The sequence below is a fragment of the Pteropus vampyrus genome, unplaced genomic scaffold (genome assembly GCF_000151845.1).
Source record: "Pteropus vampyrus isolate Shadow unplaced genomic scaffold, Pvam_2.0 Scaffold416, whole genome shotgun sequence".
Taxonomy (NCBI): domain Eukaryota; kingdom Metazoa; phylum Chordata; class Mammalia; order Chiroptera; family Pteropodidae; genus Pteropus; species Pteropus vampyrus.
This window is the reverse complement of record NW_011889197.1, coordinates 769,871-788,481: the sequence shown is the minus strand read 5'-3', so window position 1 is coordinate 788,481 and position 18,611 is coordinate 769,871. Positions and strand designations below refer to the sequence as shown.

The window sequence follows — 18,611 nt, the reverse complement described above, 5'->3', positions numbered from 1 at the left end:
TCCCCACTACTCCCCATTGTGTCCCCAAATCCAGAGCACGTTTTGGTTGCATTTACTGTGGGTTTACATAATTTATTTTCCTAAAATAAAGATACTCACATGTTTTAAAATCTTTTTCTCTATCAAAGATGTGAAAATGAAGGTGTAAGAAGACCTCACGTTTGAATAAAAATAGGAAAAAAGTAATATCTCATCAATAAGCATTTGCAGTGTGTCTGTGTTGAAAGAAGCAGCAGCTCCATTCACCGATCCCACTCATCTCTTTTAGTAGGCAGCAGAGTTCGGCACCCCATAGGTTCTTGGTTACTACAGCATACACACCCTACTCAGCTAAAATATTCATGAGTGACAAGGTATTTGCCCCCACTCCTGGCAGAAGCAGACATACCTTAGATGGAGGGAAATCCAGCTGTGAGTTGTTACGAGTTAAATTGGTGGCCGCTAGTTAGTGGTCTCTACCTTGTAAGGAGCCATACTGTTGAGAGACATTTCTGAGAGTGAATGAGGCACTCGGTGATTATTCCAGAACCACAGATATTAGCTGGGACATGTGGAAACTCTGTGTACTTGGAGCAATTAGGGGCCTGTGGAAGCAAGTATTGCTGTAGTTAGAAAGTCAAGGAGCAGCTGTAAGCATGAACAGGGGAAGGGGCAGGGTAGCTCTGGAAGAGAGCAGGCAGGTGAGTGCAGGATACAGACCCAACAGGAGGAAATAAAAGATGGCTCTAGCTCTGCTGTGCCTCCTGGCACAATGGACACAGAACAGTAAATCATAAACTGGTTTCCTAACACAGATCAGGATGTGTCATCTGTGGCTCCTGGGCCATGCTTTTCAGAGCATGAAACCCACTGAAGCTCAGAACCACTGATAACCTGGTCAAACCCAAGGGCCAAGGAGAAGCAACTTCAGATGCAGCGGTGGCTGCTTTTAGAGGCTTTAGAGTTAGACATACCTGGTCCTGCCACTTAAAAACTGAGCGGCCTTAAGCAAATCACTCTGCTTTGGTGATCCGTAAATGAGGTACTAAGACAGACCTAATAGATTTGTTTGCATATTTAATGAGAGTGCCTAAAAAGCACCCAGCACAGATAGACATGGCACATAATGGGTGTTCCATACATGAGCTACTAGTATGGGCGGTGGCGGGGAGTCTACTCCCCAGTTTCTCAGTTTAAGAAGGTTCACTTCACCCTCCTTCACCAAGCCTTTCCTGGCTCTTCCTCACCCACCGTGGCCAAACAGAATTAAGAAATGCACCTTGGTGCCTCTGTTGCACTGATAGTTGCCTTTGTGTTACTGGCCATAAACGAGCTCCTTGAAGGCAGAAAATATTGCTGTGGTCCTTAGTCTAGGCCATCTGTCAGAATCACCTGGGGTCAGGTTCTCTGGGTTGGGACATTGGCCTCAGGCCTCAGCATGGCATCCAGCTTCCGGCCGACTACAATATGTACCCAGGGTGGGGACTGGACTGAGCACCAGCAGCACCCTCATCACTGGGAGCTCTTTGAAAAAATGCTGACTCTGGTGTCGATGTAAGAAACACCCAAATCTGTACAGAAAATTTTATGAGTTTATTTGAACCAAACTGATGAAAATTGCTGGGAAGCAAAATCTCGACAGATTGAGAAAATATTCTGAAGAATGGCAGTTTTGCAGCTTATTTTATACATTAGAGCCCTAAGGAGGGTTACATGAAGTCCATTGGTGGTTGATTAAGGGGGCAGGAGAAAGCAACAGCGGGGAATCTCCGGGATCGGATAAAAAGGCAAAGTAGAGAAACACATACTTCCTTTACATTGGTCGCCACAGGATCGTTAATAATTAACACTTGCAGCACACGGAGATGGTATGTGGGAAACAAGATACCAATGAAGGGTTCTGTGGTTTCCAGCTCACGAGCGTGGGTGGTGGTTCCCTGAGGTTTCTGGAAAAGAAGATTATGCTGACATTTCAAAGGTCTGTTATCTTAGAAAAGACAATAGACAAGCTCACTTAAGGTAAAGATTAGATCTTGAGAATATCATGGTAAGTAACACAAGTCAAACAGAAAAAGTCAAGAACCATGTGATTTCACTCATCTGTGGGATATAAAACTGAAAGCTATGAATGTATAGGACAAAGAGATAATTAAAAACTCATAGCACAGACAACAGTATAGTGGTTACCAGGTAGGTGGTGAGGAGTCAAATATAGGGTGATGGAAGATTTGATTCTGGGTAGTGAATGTACAACGTAATATACAGAGGATGTATTATAGAATTGTACACTTGAAGCCTATATAATTTTATTAACCAATGTCACCTGAATAAATTTTAAAAAAGAAAAGATCGACCTACCTCAAGGAATCTACAGGCCTAAGATGTGACTACTCATCATAACACCCTTTTAGTTAGGAATTTTTTTCTTCATACCATTCTACTAGTTACTTTGGGTCTCTGAGTTTGTAAGGTCCACCACGCAGGCCTCCTCTGAGCTTGTCAGGTTTAGTATGTGGCTCCTTTTTCCATCCACATTGGAAACCCCGAACCTACTGAATCAGAATCTGCATTTGATCCTGTGAACGAAAAGCACAGGAAGGCTGGCTAAGTGCTGTTCCACCCACTTCCATCCCCAGAGCTCAGCATGATGCAAATGTACAGTGACTGTTCCGTGAGGGTTTTACTGATTGACTGAATAAATCTGTGTGTCACAGTTTCCAATGGGCTTTCTTCATATATAATATCTTACATACTCTCACCTAGATATTTTTTGAACCCTAGTTCTAAAAGCAAAACCATAAAATATCTAGGAATTAAAGAATAGGCTCCCACCTAATTTGATAAGAACAAATAGCTGCAAAAAGATGAAGTTTTAAAATAAAATACCTGACAAGTTTTTAAACATTTATTACTACTGAGCTCATTGCCATTAAAGCTCAGAATGCACTAAAACGAGGGGTGGTGGTTGTTGTTGTTGTTGTTGTTGTTGTTGTTGTTGTTGTTGTTGTTGTTTTAAGGTTGGTAATGCTGACAGCTTGGAAACCAGGTCTGGCTCCCTGGGAGAAGCCACCCCATCAGTGTGGTTTGGGCACAAGCTCTGGGTGGCTGGGGCCGCTAGCCCTGGCCGACCCCTCCTTGCTAAAGATGGGCTCAGACACAGGCTTCGGGACCACCCCACTTGGTCTCGAGATTCAGAGCTTCGGTCTCCCCTTGCCAACCCCTCCTGGCCCCTTTCAGCTCTTTCCAGGGCTTGGAGAAGGCGATGCACCTGCACTTCTTCCCCCACCTCCCAGGTGGCGGCTGTCCTGGGACTAGAGGAAGAAAAGCAAAGCGGCTGGAGCTGCCCTTTCCATCACAGGGGGCCATTTGTCCAGGGACAGGCTGCTGAAAGAAAAGGGTCCCGGTAAGCCAGGCTCGCGGCAGGACACCGGGGACCCTGATCCCACGCTCCAGGCCGCAGTGCTCAGGCTCCCAGGTCCCCTGTCCCCGCTGTGCCCTGGGGCAGATCTGGTCCAGTTGCGTGCGTTCTGGGCTCCCCGTCCCCAGTCGCCTCCCCAGTTCCTCTTGCCCATGCTCCCGCCACCGAGGGTCAGGGCGAGATCACATCAGAGACCCAGGAAGCCTGGAGCACAGGAGCTGATCTCTGCTGTTCTGGAGGAAGCAGGTCATGGGGCAAGAAAAACGCCTGGATCTGAGCTCCAAAACAGTCTCTGCCTCAATGTGGCAGCCCAAAGAGAAAATCCTTAGAAAGTTCTTCAGGCCCAGCTTCTTGGGGGAAAAAGAGCAAGGGGTTCCAGCCAGAATTCCACAGAGGTAAAACATTAAGGACGGTGCTTTCTTGTGCAGCTACCAGAGTCTGGAGCTGTGTTTGGATCTCAGCTCCATAGCATGAGCTGTGTGACTTTGAGCAAGTTATTCGGGCTCTCTTTTTATTTCCTCCTTTGTGAAATGAGGACAGTCCCTCCCTTACAGGAGCAAATGACATGAAGCCAGGGATGATGACATGAAGCATGATGATGACACACAGTGGACACTGGGGACCTGTTGGTTCTCCTTCCTCATCCTTGAATTGCTTGAAGCTCTGGGGTGGGCCTCTCCTCCCCTCTCCCAGCCCTACCCCTAGATAGAAAACAATAACAATAGTACCACTTAAAAGAGTTTCTATAACCCAATCACTGTACACATACCTTTCAGTTAATCTTCACAGCAATGCTCATCCCTATTTTGCAAATAAAATAACTGAGGCTTAAAGAAGTAACTTCCCCAAAAGTCCCGGGCTTAAGATAAAAGAAGGATCTAGGCAATCTGATGCCAGAGTCCACTCGCCTGCCTATCCATTCATTACCTGGTTCCCCCTTCTAGACTGTATTAGTGTTTTATTTCTGCTGTAGGAAATGACCACCAACTTAACGGCTTAAAACAACACCCGTTTATAAGCTCACAGGTGGGAAGTCCAGCCACGACAGGGCTGTGTTCTCTGCTCAGGTGTCACAAAGCTAAAATCCAGATGTCAGAAAGCCATCTTCTCCTCTGGAATTCAGGGCCTCTTCCAAGCTCCTGTGGTTGTGGCAGGATTTAGTTCTTTGTGATTGTAAGACTGAGGTCCCTGTGTCCTTGCTGCTGTCAGCAAGGGGCTCCTCTCAGCTCTTAGAAGTCACCCACATTCCATGCTCTGCGGCCCCATCCATCTTTAAAGCCAGCAAAGGAGAATTTCCCTTTTATCTAATTCTTCTCATGCTTCTAAATCTCCTACTTCAGGGAAAGCCCAGTCACTTTAAAGGCTTATCCGATTAGGTCAGGCTCACCCCAGGTGATCTCCCTTTCTTAAAGTCACCTGTGCCATAACATAACCTACTCATGGGAGTGAGTGTCCTGTCCCTAAGTCTGGAGGAGTATACAGGGAGTATACCTGAGAGAGGCAGCATTAAAATCCCACCTTTCTGTATCTAGTATATACTTGATTGGTCTCTGAGGGCATTGCGGCAGCCTATTTACCAACCCGTTTGGAATATTTTCATATTTTAACAACCAGTACAGCCATCTAGATTTATATAGAATAGTATACAAATATCTCAGTATGAGATCTGATATATTCTTCTCCATTGCTCTTCCTCCAACCTCATCCCATATCCCAAACCTCAGGAATGAAGACTTTGACCCAGAATGTATAAAAGAGAAAAAGGAGATCTTTAAGGATGTCTGCTATTTCCATTTTTACAGTAGGGAAATTGAGTCTAAGACAAAACTCTCAGCTCAGTGCTCCCTTTAGGAAACCCGGTTGACCACCAAGTGCAGTTCCTATCAAGCTTCTTCATCCATAACTCTTGACTTTCTAGAGCAGGGGTCCCAACTCCCAGGCCGCTGACCAGTACCAGTCTGTGGCCTGTAAGGAACCAGACTGCATAGCAGGAGGTGAGTGGCAGGCCAGTGAGGGAAGCTCCCTTTGTATCTTCAGTTGCTCCCCACGCTAGCATCACCACCCCAGCTCCACTTCAGATCATCAGGCATTAGATTCTCATAGGAGCACCGGTCCCTCGTGCCAAAAATGTCGGGGACCTCTGTTCTAGATCACCTCCATGACACAGAATTTTTTTCATTGGGAAAGAGAGGTTGAATTCTTAATACAGAAGTCTGTTTAAATGGATGTCACATTCATTAATGTATCATTTAAAACACAACTTCTTTTGATTTTGCCTCTTTTGATCTTTCTCCACTTGTGTTTGTATATCAAAGAGATTAAACCATTTTGCTGGACTTTAAGCTCTGTCTTTCCTGAGAGTTTTAATCATGTCTTGGCACAGCTTCCCATTCAGGGACACCAGAAAGGATGAAAGATGAAGAGCAGTGATGGACTCGATGAGGTTTAACAGGATTTGCTCAAGTCAATACCTTTCCCTGGTCCTACAGAGAACAGCTATGGTACTTGGCTTGCCTCGCCCTGGTCAAAGCCTTTTTCCCTGCCTCTCTCTCCACAGGCAGTTCTGCACAGACCTCTACGTTCAAAGGGGTTCTAGAATATAAACTGTATCTGCATCATCCTATTCACTGCTTTATCCCCAGCTTTTTGGACAGGCGCTGAACTGTAGTAGTTCCTTGACTAATGCTTGCTGAATAGATGCGTAGAAAGGATCTTGAAATTTTCACTAAAGAAGCAACTTCATCCCTAAATATTCTTTTCATGGGCCTATGGCCCTGGAAGCTGAGATTTTTTTTTGCTCTCTGACAAACCTGAGCAGTAGAGACTCCAAGCCTTATAGCTCCAAACCTGCCCTGCAAATCACTCACTGGGGTTTTTCCATATTTGACTTAGATGCTTAGGCTTCTTTCTTCATCTTTAAAATAGGCTTAATGGAATATTGCATTAAATTTCAATTCAAAGAGAGTGGTTGAGTATATGTTTACACTTATACTTATGTTTGTATCCAGACATTCTTTCCCTGGATTCCCCTAATGGCCCGCAGGGCTGGACGAGCAGAAATGGGATTTATAGCAGTTAGGACTGTCTCTTTGAATCAAAGAACAAGTTTGTTGGGAGCTGAGCTGGAATCCAGATCTCACCTGAGTTGAGCAAAGAATTGCTTCTGCAGATAATTGCAGTGCTCTTGGAGAACGTACCCCAATATCAGATGGGAAGTAAACCTCCTTTTCCTATCCACTGGATACACGAAGTTTTCTGATCTGAGCTGAGGTGTCCTAGAAAACCTTTTTCTGTTTCCAGGACAGCACAAGGCCTTCTCCTACAAGAACATATGAAAGGGTGTTTAAAAATAAAGAAGGAAACAGTGCAGAAAATCAGCAGAAAGCTGTTTTCCCGAAAGAGCTGAAGGCAAAAGAAGGTGCTTTCCCAGGTACCCCGGCCAAGGCCTTGTGGGCACTGTGCCTGCCCTACCTGACCTCAGGGGCCTGAGGAGTCCACAGCAGCACTCCTTTAGACCCTGTCTGGGTTTCCAACAGCTGAGGTCCCCAGGGGCACACAGGGCCTTGAGATTCGAAGCATTTCTCACTGTTTCTGGGCATTCTCCATCAAATTTTCAGTAAAAAGTCTCCTACCTAGGAGTACAGCCAAATCATGCTTGAGATCCTGTAAAGCGACACCAAGCTCTTCACTCATTTATCTTTGTAACTGTCGTGACAGGGAGCAGGGAGCAGGTGGCCCTGTGCAGAGTGGGAAATGGGCAATGGATTTCTGAGACAAACAGCCCTTCCTATGACGCTTCAATGTGGCATTTTAAAGGTTACCTTGAAATTGCTGCACCCATCCAGGCAGAAGAGGAAAAGGTCTGCCAGCATCATCTGACTTTCTATGGTGGGTGAAAGCTTTCTCATGTAGTCAATGAGGCAGTTGGTTTGATGGTTTATAGAACACTCATCCAGGTTGTTCTATCACAGAAACAGTTTCCAGGAAAGGTGAGAACCTAAGAAACCAAGACAAGCTTGCATATGCTGATGAAGAAGTGCTGAATGATAATATCCCTGGAAGTGACTTCTCTCAGGATCAGAAACTCATAGCACTTTCTGGAGGGAGCAGCTCATCAGTCTAAGCATGAACCATAAAACATCCAGTCTGCAGGCCAGTGTACAGTGGGTGCTGTGAGCCCTCAGGCTGAAGCCAGATAAACCAGGATCCAAACCTAACTCAGCCACTTAACTGCTTGAGCATCATTTTCTTGGTCCAAAGATTGGAGGGATAATAACAATATTCGTCTAATAGCTTTGTTGTGCAGATTATAAATGAGCTAATAGAAATAAATTTCCTAGCACAGTGCCTGGCTCATGAATGCTCAGAAATTTAAGTTGCTATTATTAGCTGCAGAGATTCTCATGGTCTTTCTTAGCCTCATTAGTGTCTTAAAGCATTTTTAAATGGGTATGAACAGAATATCGGAAAAATAGAGTATTACAGGTTTCTGGGTGTTTCTTTAGTGTGGCATACACTCCAAAAACATTTTACAGACTTTTAAAAAATTTTTATTGAGATAGAATTGACAGATAACATTGTATTAGAGGTATATGAGATAATGATTTGATATATGTTTATATTACAAAATGATCACCACGATAAGTTTAGTTACCAGCCATCACCACACAAAGTTACACTATTTTTTCTTGTGATGAGAACTTTCAAGATCCACTCTCTTAGCAACTTTCAAGTATAAAGTGCAGGATTATTAACTATAGTCACCATGCTGTGCATTAGATCCTCAGGACTTATAACTGGAAGTTTGTATCTTTTGACCCCTTCTCCCATTTCACTCACCCCCTTACCTCGTACCCTCTACCTCTCCTCCCCTCGCCCCCTCCGGCAACCACCAATCTGTTCTCTACATCTATAAAAGTGATTTTATTTTTAGATTCCACGTATAAGTTTGCAGCCTTTTGAAAATCTTGGAGCATTAATACTCATGTTCACATCGGTTTCTTAGAGGGCAGCGAATTGCTGTAAGAAAGTTTGTAATGGCGGGTCTACCAGCAATTTGTCATATTAGTAAGTGCTCAGACAGACACGGACTCCTCTCTCAGATAGATGAGTGACCACGTGGTGAATCAGATACATACTGCCTTGTCCTTACTGTCTGTTACTAAGATCTCAGATAAAAAGAAGGGAGACAGGGTGATGATATAAAGGAAAGAGCACAGGCTTTGGGCCCGAGGAGCAAAAATCCAAATATCGATTGTGCGACGTACTTGTTTGGTGGTCCAGGTGTCACTTAACCTCTTTGGGGTGTTTTATTATTTATTTATCTATTTATTCAGTGAATACTTTTTGAGTACCTAGAATGTGCCAGGCTATGATCTGGGTGCTAGAATGTATTAGGGAATAAAACAGACACAAAATTATGCCCTTGTGGAGCTTACAGTCTGATGGAGGGAAAGAGACTATTAGAAATTAAGATGACACATAAGCAAATGGCATAGCATTTATATGATGGCGATTACAAGATCTAATTCTGATGGGTTATTGTGGTGGATACAGATGATACTCCATGTATACTACCTGGACGATAGTAGTCATTTGATAAATTGTAGAAATTGTTATTTTTAAATTTGCTCCCAGGTTTCTTTAAACTCTTTAAACGCGTAATGTATATCGTGCCTAGGAGTTGTTCATTTATTCATTCGACAAACACCTATTGAGCTTCCATTATATGTTAGACCCTGTACTAGTCACCAGGGGATACCAGCCAATAATAGAAGATAACATGGTCTCTGCCCTTGAGAATTCCCCAGGCCAGTCACTGTACACTAGATGAGAGGCCTTTGCTAGAGCACAGAGGTAGGAGTGCTCTAGCAAAGTCTTATGTTTCGGGGAATCAGAACAGTCCATCTCACTGATGATGTCTTTTTTAACTCAGCGTATCCCAGCTATGGCTGGTGATTCTAGGAATGCTATGCACCAAGATATGGAGATTGGAGTCACTCCCAGGGACCCTAAGAAGATTCCCAAACAAGCTCGCGATTACATCCCCATTGCCACAGACCGCACCCGCCTGCTGGCGGAAGGCAAGAAGCCCCGCCAGCGCTACATGGAGAAGAGCGGCAAGTGCAACGTCCACCACGGCAACGTCCAGGAGACCTACCGGTACCTGAGCGACCTCTTCACCACGCTGGTGGACCTCAAGTGGCGCTTCAACCTGCTTGTCTTCACCATGGTCTACACCGTCACTTGGCTGTTCTTCGGTTTCATTTGGTGGCTCATTGCTTATATTCGGGGTGATCTGGACCATGTCGGTGACCAAGAGTGGATTCCCTGTGTTGAAAACCTCAGTGGCTTCGTGTCCGCCTTCCTGTTCTCCATTGAGACCGAAACCACCATCGGGTACGGCTTTCGGGTGATCACAGAGAAGTGCCCAGAGGGGATCATACTCCTCTTGGTCCAGGCCATCCTCGGCTCCATCGTCAATGCCTTCATGGTGGGCTGCATGTTTGTCAAGATCAGCCAGCCGAAGAAGAGAGCGGAGACCCTCATGTTTTCCAACAACGCGGTCATCTCCATGCGGGATGAGAAGCTCTGCCTCATGTTCCGGGTGGGTGACCTTCGCAACTCCCACATCGTAGAAGCCTCCATCCGCGCCAAGCTCATCAAGTCCCGGCAGACCAAAGAAGGGGAATTCATCCCCCTGAACCAAACGGACATTAACGTGGGCTTTGACACGGGGGATGACCGTCTCTTTCTGGTGTCGCCACTCACCATCTCCCATGAGATCAATGAGAAGAGCCCTTTCTGGGAGATGTCGAGGGCCCAGCTGGATCAGGAAGAGTTTGAAATCGTGGTCATTCTGGAAGGGATGGTGGAGGCAACAGGTAAGACACTGCATCCTCCTTGGCCCTTTCCATGCCCAGGAGCTTAGGCCACCGGGATTCCAGACGATGGACGTTCACGTCTGAGAATCTTGAGATGGCACAGTCAACCACCCCGCCCCCTAAGCTGTGCTCTGAGGAGTATTGTTATTTAAAATGGAATAATAACAACAAATAATGTTCACAGAACTCCCTCGACTTCCAGCGATAGTTCTAAACTTTCGACATGTAATAAATATCTCATTTAATGCTCTCCTACACCCTCTAAGATAGTGTTCCTTATATCACAGATTAAGAAACAGAGGCACAGACAGGCAAGTTATTTGCCCAAGAGCAGTGCTACTAAGTTGTAGAGCCAAGATGCACCTCAAGGCAGGGGGATCCCAAAGCCACCACTCATTTCCAACAAACTATACCACCTGCTCCCACCCATCCTGAAGCAGGTGTCTACCAAAAAAGAATTTTGTGATCAAATAAGTTTGGGAAAGATGGGGTTGAACAAAGATGATCTGGTTTCTTAATGGTACAAGTTGATGGCATCTTACGTGTTGTGAATTGCTTCACGAGGAAAGGAGAGTAAGCGGCATTTCCCAAACTCAAAGATTCCCAAACTCACAAAATCCTCTTTTTGAAGAGATACCTATGCCCTAGATCTGTGGGAGTGGCTCATCTAGTCCCCCCCGCCCCCCCCACCCCTACTTTCCTGGAGCAGCCTGCCCCTAGCTTCCCTGTGGTAGGTTGGCTCAGGGAACACTGGGCATAGAGAAAACAGTACATTCAAGCCCAGTTGTGACCAAGCCATGCCCGCTTCGTGGCCAGCCTGGTACCTCCTGCTCAGCTATTGACTCTAACAGGCAGCTAGTAGCTGAGACCATCTACCATTCCTCAATCGTGACAGAGCTCTGTGTGGGGCTCCAGGGAGCCCTAAGCCTGAGGAGCCAAAGAGTCCACCCCCACCAATGGCCAGACCTCCTGGGGAGAGGAGCCCTCAGTGAATCCTGAACTCTGCTTCCTATTCCCTTCCTCTATCTCCCTTTCTCTTTTTTCACTACACTGAGCAGTTGTAGAAAACTAACTCAGGCTTAGAATGATGTGTAGTTTTTTAATTCTTACAACAACACCACAGGGCTGGCTTCAATTCCATTTAACAGACGTGGAAGCTTCGTGGGGCAGCTTCATGTAGACAGGAAGTGGTCATACCCGAATCTTTCACTTTCAAATCTAGAGCTTTGTCTACCATACCACACTGCCCCCTAAATCTTAGGGGCCTGTCACAAAGATGGTCAAATAAGCCTTCTTCACCTTTCAGGAAACTGGTTGCTGGGTGGGAGAGTCAGACAAGCACAGCCACAGACCTTCCCATGCGGAGCCAGTGGGACCTGGCTGGGGGTGCGAATGGGCTCCAGGGGCTGGTACAGCTGGACTGCCTGGCCATCTGCTGGGCCGGAGCCTGGCCAGGCAGCATATGGTGGCAGCAATGGGAGCCCCTGGGGCCCAGGACAGTCAGGATGCTGGAAGCCTCCCTCAGCAGGGCTGGAGGCTCAGAGGTCATGTTGCCCTTGGTGCCGAGCTCAGGGTCAGAGCACAGGCTGAGTTTCTGTGGGGAGGAGCTCAACTCCAAGGCCACAAAGAAGAGGTGAGTTAAAACACATGGGGGCAAATAGGAAAGCTGTGCATTACCATTCTCCTGGCCACCCTCACTGCCACCTGAAGCAGAGGGAGCAAGTGCTGAGCCCACCCACCTGGCTTCCTTCATCTGGTCTCTTTCAAAGTCAATGGCCTGCAGTTGACCTGCCCTGTCTGGTTGACCTTTTTCCATCTCCTGACCTGGGGTACCCTTGCTACTGTCCTTGGGACTGCAGGGAAACCAGAGAGATGAGGGAAAGAGACCACCCATCCACATCTGTCCTGATCTCAAAGACTTTAATGGTTTGATTGCCACACTATGAAGCCCAGCTCTGCTGTGCATTCAGCAGCTCTGCATAACCTGCCTGTGTGAGTTGGGGCGAGTTGCTTAGCTTGTCAACAAAATGACAGGATTGTCAGGATTGAATGGTTAAGTGGCGTGACATAGCTAAAGCACAGTATCTAGAACCTAGAAGCGTTTCTGTCCTTTCCGAATACATTGCAGGACTACTCCAGGGGCACAAGTGAGATCTCTAGCTACAGGTTTGCCCACTGCCACATCGTAGGAGGGGGACAGAATAAAAGCAGGACGAGCCTCAGCGGCTTGTCGCAAGGGTTCCCATGGAGGTACTGTTCAGCTCTTTTGTGAGTCCCTGCTGAAAGTACAGACATCTGACCTTCCTGGGTCTAGACTGATCAGCGTCCAGCTTGTGCCTCCACAACTCAGCTGAGACTCAGGGTTGGGCAATGAGGGGCAAGGCCTGAGTCGCAAAGACAGACCCAGACAGCCCCTCACTTCCACTCCAGAGCAGAGAGCAGGCTGTGAGCTCATAGTGTGTAGGGTGCACCAGGGTTGCCTAGCACAGAGCACAACTGAGTGAGAATCAACCTTTAACCTGGATTGGTTTGTATGAGACCCCTGCCAGAGAAAAGCCAAAGCTGGAGCAAGCTTCTCCTTCAGCTTCTGAAGAGCACATGTTCGTACCTTCCTTGACCAGAAGATTAAATATCAGAAAGCTTTCCTGTACCCTAAGAACAGAGGCTTCCTTTTCCATAAACAAAGCTTCCCTCCCTCTCTGGAGAGAAAGCAACATCTAAAAATAACACAGGCATGCCAGGGCTGAGTGGACAGGGAATGGAGGCATTGGAGCATGCTCCAAGCCGTGTGTGTGTGTGTGTGTGTGTGTGTGTGTGTGTGTGTGTGTGTGTGTGTGAGAGAGAGAGAGAGAGAGAGAGAGAGAGAGAGAGAGAGAGAGAGGCTTCTGCCCATATGTGTCTACCTGAAACAATCCCCATGTGTTCTAAATGCCTGTCAGCTTCTCTGTATCCACTCTCTGAATTTATCTTTGTTCAAACCCTTTTTTCTTCCTCTTTTCTTGTCTCAGTCTTCTAGACCCTAATGCTATTTGCAAGAATCATATTCCTTGCTCCAGCTCTTCTAGAATTATCCACTCCAGTCTCTAGAAACCTATGCCAGAATCTTGCGTTTGATTTGTAATCTTCTGCCTTCACCTCTAATACGTTCCTTCAGAGCAAGGACTATTCCTTATCTAGCTTTATATCTCCATCATGCTTAGCACAAAGTAGATGTTCAGCAAATGCCTGCTGAACGATCAGATGGGTAAATAGATGAATGGATAATGGATGGTTGGATGGATAAATGGGTGAATGGATAAATGGATGGATGAATGGGTGAATGGATAAATGGATGGATGGATGGATGGATGGATGGATGGATGGATGGATGGATGGATGGATGGATAATTAGATGACTGGATGGATGCCTGTGGCCAGTCCTGATACTTATACCCTTTCTCCCCCCAGGCATGACTTGCCAAGCACGGAGCTCATACATGGATACAGAGGTGCTCTGGGGCCACCGGTTCACACCAGTCCTCACCTTGGAAAAAGGCTTCTATGAGGTGGACTACAACACTTTCCATGACACCTATGAGACCAACACACCCAGCTGCTGTGCCAAGGAGCTGGCAGAAATGAAGCGGGAAGGCCGGCTCTTCCAGTACCTCCCCAGCACCCCGCTGCCGGGAAGCTGTGCTAAAGCAGAGCCTGATGCAGAGGCTGAACAGAATGGAAAGGATGAGCCTGAGGGGCTAAGTGGGTCCCGGAAGACCAGGGATTCAGTGTAAGGGCTGCACTGTCCCTACAACCTTTCTTCACTGGCTTCTATGAGCTCAGATGCTGCAGAGCCAGGGTGAAGGGGGTGAATTAGCTGAGCATGGTGTTTGGGGCACCTAGGAACCATCAAGGCTCTGTGGGGAGGAACATTATATCCAGCCCTGGATGCTCCCTGTTCAGGGCTCCTCCAAACAGGTGGCCTATTGCCTAGGCCCCCACAGCAATGCTGCCTCTTCTCTCTCAGCCTCTGTGAGCACTGGCCAAAGGCCAGAGGAGGAAGGGTTTCCCCACAATAAAAGTTACAGGGTGGCCTCTGTCCTCACATACACCTCTGTCATCTAGCCCACAATCAGCTCTCTACTTAGGTCTCACAAACCAACTGGCAGCTCCTCTCCAGGGGCTGACACCTAGAGGGAGCTGTCACAGCCCTTCCTGTCACTACTACCACCCGAAGGCTCGTCGTGGATTCTGAGAGGAGAGATTCTGCCCTCTTGGAAGCTCAAACCCCCGTCCTAGAGTGAGCTCACAGACCTCATGGGTTAAGGTCGATTGGAGTCATGCCGGTACTTCCTTTCAAATTCGAGACCAATGATGACCACTTATTGGGAGCTGTGGAGTACAAGGCCCTTGGTGATCTCTGTCACTATCTCTGAAGGGTGTATGCTTTCCCTCCGCTGTGTTCTACACGTCAAATGTAGCCTACTGGACAACTGATCTCCTTAAAGCGACTCTTAGAAAGTCACCTGGGCCACCTCTGAGCACCTCTGAGCACACGGATAGTTATCTCGGCCACTTCCAGGCCACCCCTAATCTCACTGTACCCTGTGCCTCCCACCAGTGGGAGAACCCCAGAAGTTGGTTCTTTTTAATACTTTGACCCAAGAATCTCAAAGTACTTTTAACTTTTGCCGAGGTGTTCTTTCACGGTCTCAGAGAGCCTGTGGTGGATCCAGGGAGAGAGAAAGCTGAGTTTCAGAGGCCAAGATGAGCCCGTCAGTGCTGAAACAGGGAGGGCACTGAGGGAAGAGAAACAAAGAGAAAGACAAGCACGTAAAATTTTAAAACAAGCATTGGCACCAGTTCTTTCTGAGGTATCTGACCTCAGGGCTCAGCACATCTCTGTTACCCAGAGAATTAGAGGATGTGAGGCAAAGTGAGAGGTGACTGCACAGGCAGCTTCGCCTTCAAGCCCAGGCTGGACCAACTCTCACCTGGTGCCAGGAAGCCCCTGGGCCTCCCCGCTGGCAAGCAGGTGTCTCAAAAGACCGCTGGGCTGGGAGAGCTCAGATAGTGCCCAGGGAAGGGAGAGGGAAATCAATGGGAGAATTGGGAGGGTGTGAACGTTAAGAGAAAAAAGAGCAGAGAAGAGTCTTAAAACTGATAGCTTCAGAGGGCTTTTCTTTTTCAGTAAAGAGGGCACAGAAAGAGGATGGACAGATGGATAGTGCAGATTTTCCTGTCAATGGATGGAGAATGTCTGGTCGTGCTGAGGCAAACAGGCTTCTGATTAGCTGACTTAGACCTGGAGAGAGGTTTCAGATGTTCCCTGGCCACAAAATTATGAATGTCTCACCCACAATTTTCACAGCTCTCAACTGGCCTTTGAAAATGGAAGCATTTTCTGCCCCAAATGTGAAGCACCTTCCCCACGAGTAAAAGCAAAGCCACAGTGAGACAGAACGTTAAGGCAGAGCAAAGGGGATTGTGTTTGGATCTCAGGCTCAGGTCCCCTCAGGCTGGGTCTTCTAGGTTCTGGGGCAGAGGAGAAGAGGAGGCAGGCAGCCTGAGATGGGGGCCAGCCTCTCATGGACTGCCATCTTCAGGGCAGGCTTGGGTACATGGGCTGGATCTTGACAGGTGGGCACAGGGAAGCAGCAAGCAAGCTGGGGTCATCCCCAGGGGACTGGCATTGAGTGAAGTTTCAGGCTTCCTTCTGCGGTGAAGCAGGTCTTGCGGGGTTAGGAAAATGGACTGCCCTCAAGGGAAATGGAAGCAGGCAGCCTATAGCAACCAGGTATGGAACTGCGTGCAATCAAGAATCTAAAGCCCATTACTGAGACTGGATGCCTTGAGGGGAGAGGAGCTGCAGCTGGTACTCAGTGTTGGTACTCACCACAGGCCTACCAGATCCAAGGCTTGCCCAGCGGGACTGTTTCTTTGCCCTCAGATAGATCTAAAACCTGCCTTAGTCAAACCGATCAATGCCTGCAGGCTACAGCCCTCAGAGAGGCAGATAAGCAAGGACTGGGGAAACTACAGGTGAGGGTAGCCTTGTAGCTGGCTGGGGCCTGGGGCCTGTTTCACACCTGTCTCAGTTTATGATTCTAAATGTCCCCCAACCTGCCAAGCAAGTGGCTCTCCAGCTCAACACTGCAGTGGTCACCATGACCCAAATCGTTATCTCTAGGCCAACTACAGAAGCCGTAAAGGCTACAGAAGAGGAAGAGATCAATGCAGTCCTATTCTGAAGCTCCGTGATCGTCCAGAGGCCACGTGTACTGTGCTTAGTCACACACTAATCTGAGTGTGCACATTAGCTTTTATCTCTCATGGAAACGGAAATGCAAGAAGACTGCCACTCATATTCCTAGGAAATCCTTCTTCATGACCAGTTGATCCAACTAAAGCTTGAAGACTTTTTCAGATCATTTTCTGGAAGTTCTTATATAAACATGGTCTTACTAAATGTAAAGTCTGATGAGGAACAGAGCTTCAGTTGGTCACTTAAAAAACATTGTGCCTGTACACACACCACTGTAGGTCACAGCCCTGAGTTGCATGGCTCAGAATCCACCCATCACTTCCAATGGGCCACAGATTATTGAGCCAGGCAGTAAAGTGAGGCCACACGTAATTCCCACAGGCCTCAACATCTCCACAATCCCAAAGCATTATCTCCCTGGTCAGTCCTTAAAAGCACTGGGAGCTAAATTCCTGCCTTAGCATCTATGTCCTTCCTTTCTGAGAACAAACATCCTCTTTTGGGAAAAGGCCCCATGAACTCAGAAGAAAATAAGTTCTCACGAATTCTCCTCTCCCCATCAATCTGACACCTGACAGGTATTGACACCATTGCCTGAAGGATGGTAGAATAGTTGAATGGCTGTCCATGGTTCAGATGTCGCCCTGGGTGTGCAGTCAGGGCCCACTTCCTGTTATTTCCTTCTACTGCTTTGAGATGATGGCTTGAGCAGTTGACCGTGATGGAGGAGAAAGAGCCCTGGTCTGTCTGGGGAGAACCCTCCCTGTTCATGATGTGTAACAGCTGGGCACCTTCTTTCACGTTACTTTCCCATGTCCTGACTTCCAGCAGGCCTCAACTATGTGTCTCTTGTGAGTTAGGAGCCCTAGAATTTTTTGTATTGAAGTTTCCAAAATCAGAAAAAAAAAAAAAAAAAAAGGCAGCTGGCCACCTGTTTCCTAAGAATACGCCCTGAATACATCTCCGCACATACACCATTTACTGGGCACCTACTGTGTTCCCAGCAGTGATTTTAGCACTTCACCTGGGTGCTTGTATTTAATTCTCAAAACACTGCAGAGAAGCTCTTAGAAACCCTTTGTTATCAAGGAGACAACTGAGCTTCAGAGAAGTTAGCTTCCTCAAGGCCACAGATAATGATAGGTGCCAAACAAACGTCTCTCAAACACACACAGATGGGCCATCATTTTGCATAACACCCACCTCTGGGGCATCTTCCTGAGCTTGGACAGCAGGAATAAGGACACCCCACCTCTTCATATAGCCCGTTTGTGTGCTGTGCTGTGTCATAGAGCTTTAGCTTCTATCCACCGGCAGGTTCTCCTGTGGCAGGATAATTGGGAAACCCCTTTCTCTGATTACCAGAGAATTAATGAGCTGCAAAGACAGATTAGATGGGGAATTATTGCTTTCAGGAAGAAGCCAGTTGTTCTGCTTGGCTTGGTGTTTGCTAACGACATCTCCTTAAACTGCCATGTCAAATCTTTCTCCCTGTGTAGGATTTGTCAGTCTTCTTACTAAAAAGAACACCACTGCATTCTTAAAAACTCATCCAATAAAGTGGATTTGATCTTACCGAACTCTTTCTCATCTTAAACACATGGCTATTGGCTTCCCATTGAAATGGACTGCCAGTTTAAGCAAGCATGTGCTTCTTGTTTTCATCAGTCTAAAAGCATGATAGCAGCCTCTAGACTAATGTCAGGGTGAGTGTGGGTGAAGGAAACTAGATGAGGAGAGCTAGACCCGGAGTCGGTGCAGCTTCTGCGGGCAGCGTGGGCACAGGAACAAGATGAGCAGAGAACAGAGGCAGTGTGGGTTCTCACATTATCTCATTTATTCCCTCCCCCCAAATAATTGCCACACATTCTTTAATGTTAAATATACAGAAACGACATTACCTAAGTCACAAGTAACTAAAAATAACCACTTTAGGGAGCCCCTGGACTGGCAGTCTGCATTCATGGCATTAACTAGCAAAATGATTAATATTACAGAATAATGCGGAGAGGGCAGAGGAAGCTGTGATGTCTAATATCGGGGAAAAAAACCTTCGGGATTTTGCAAGTGAAGGCCAAAAAACTCTTTG

At 47.0% G+C, this 18,611-nt stretch overlaps 1 protein-coding gene across 2 annotated transcripts in view; it reads left to right on the top strand.

The window, feature by feature from the left end:
• KCNJ5 (potassium voltage-gated channel subfamily J member 5) overlaps positions 1-18,097 on the top strand; it is a 30,266-nt gene extending 12,169 nt beyond the window's left edge. Inside the window, exons 2-4 of one of the 2 annotated variants that reach the window (XM_011380927.2) lie at positions 9,333-10,281; positions 13,729-14,047; positions 14,974-18,097. In XM_011380927.2, the coding sequence (XP_011379229.2) occupies positions 9,345-10,281; positions 13,729-14,047; positions 14,974-15,028 (1,311 nt within the window). In that variant the 5' untranslated portion in view covers positions 9,333-9,344 and the 3' untranslated portion in view covers positions 15,029-18,097. Of the gene's footprint in view, positions 1-9,332; positions 10,282-13,728 lie in introns of both variants that reach the window. The other variant, XM_023523804.1, reaches the window with a different exon arrangement.
• The last annotated feature ends 514 nt before the right edge of the window (positions 18,098-18,611 follow it).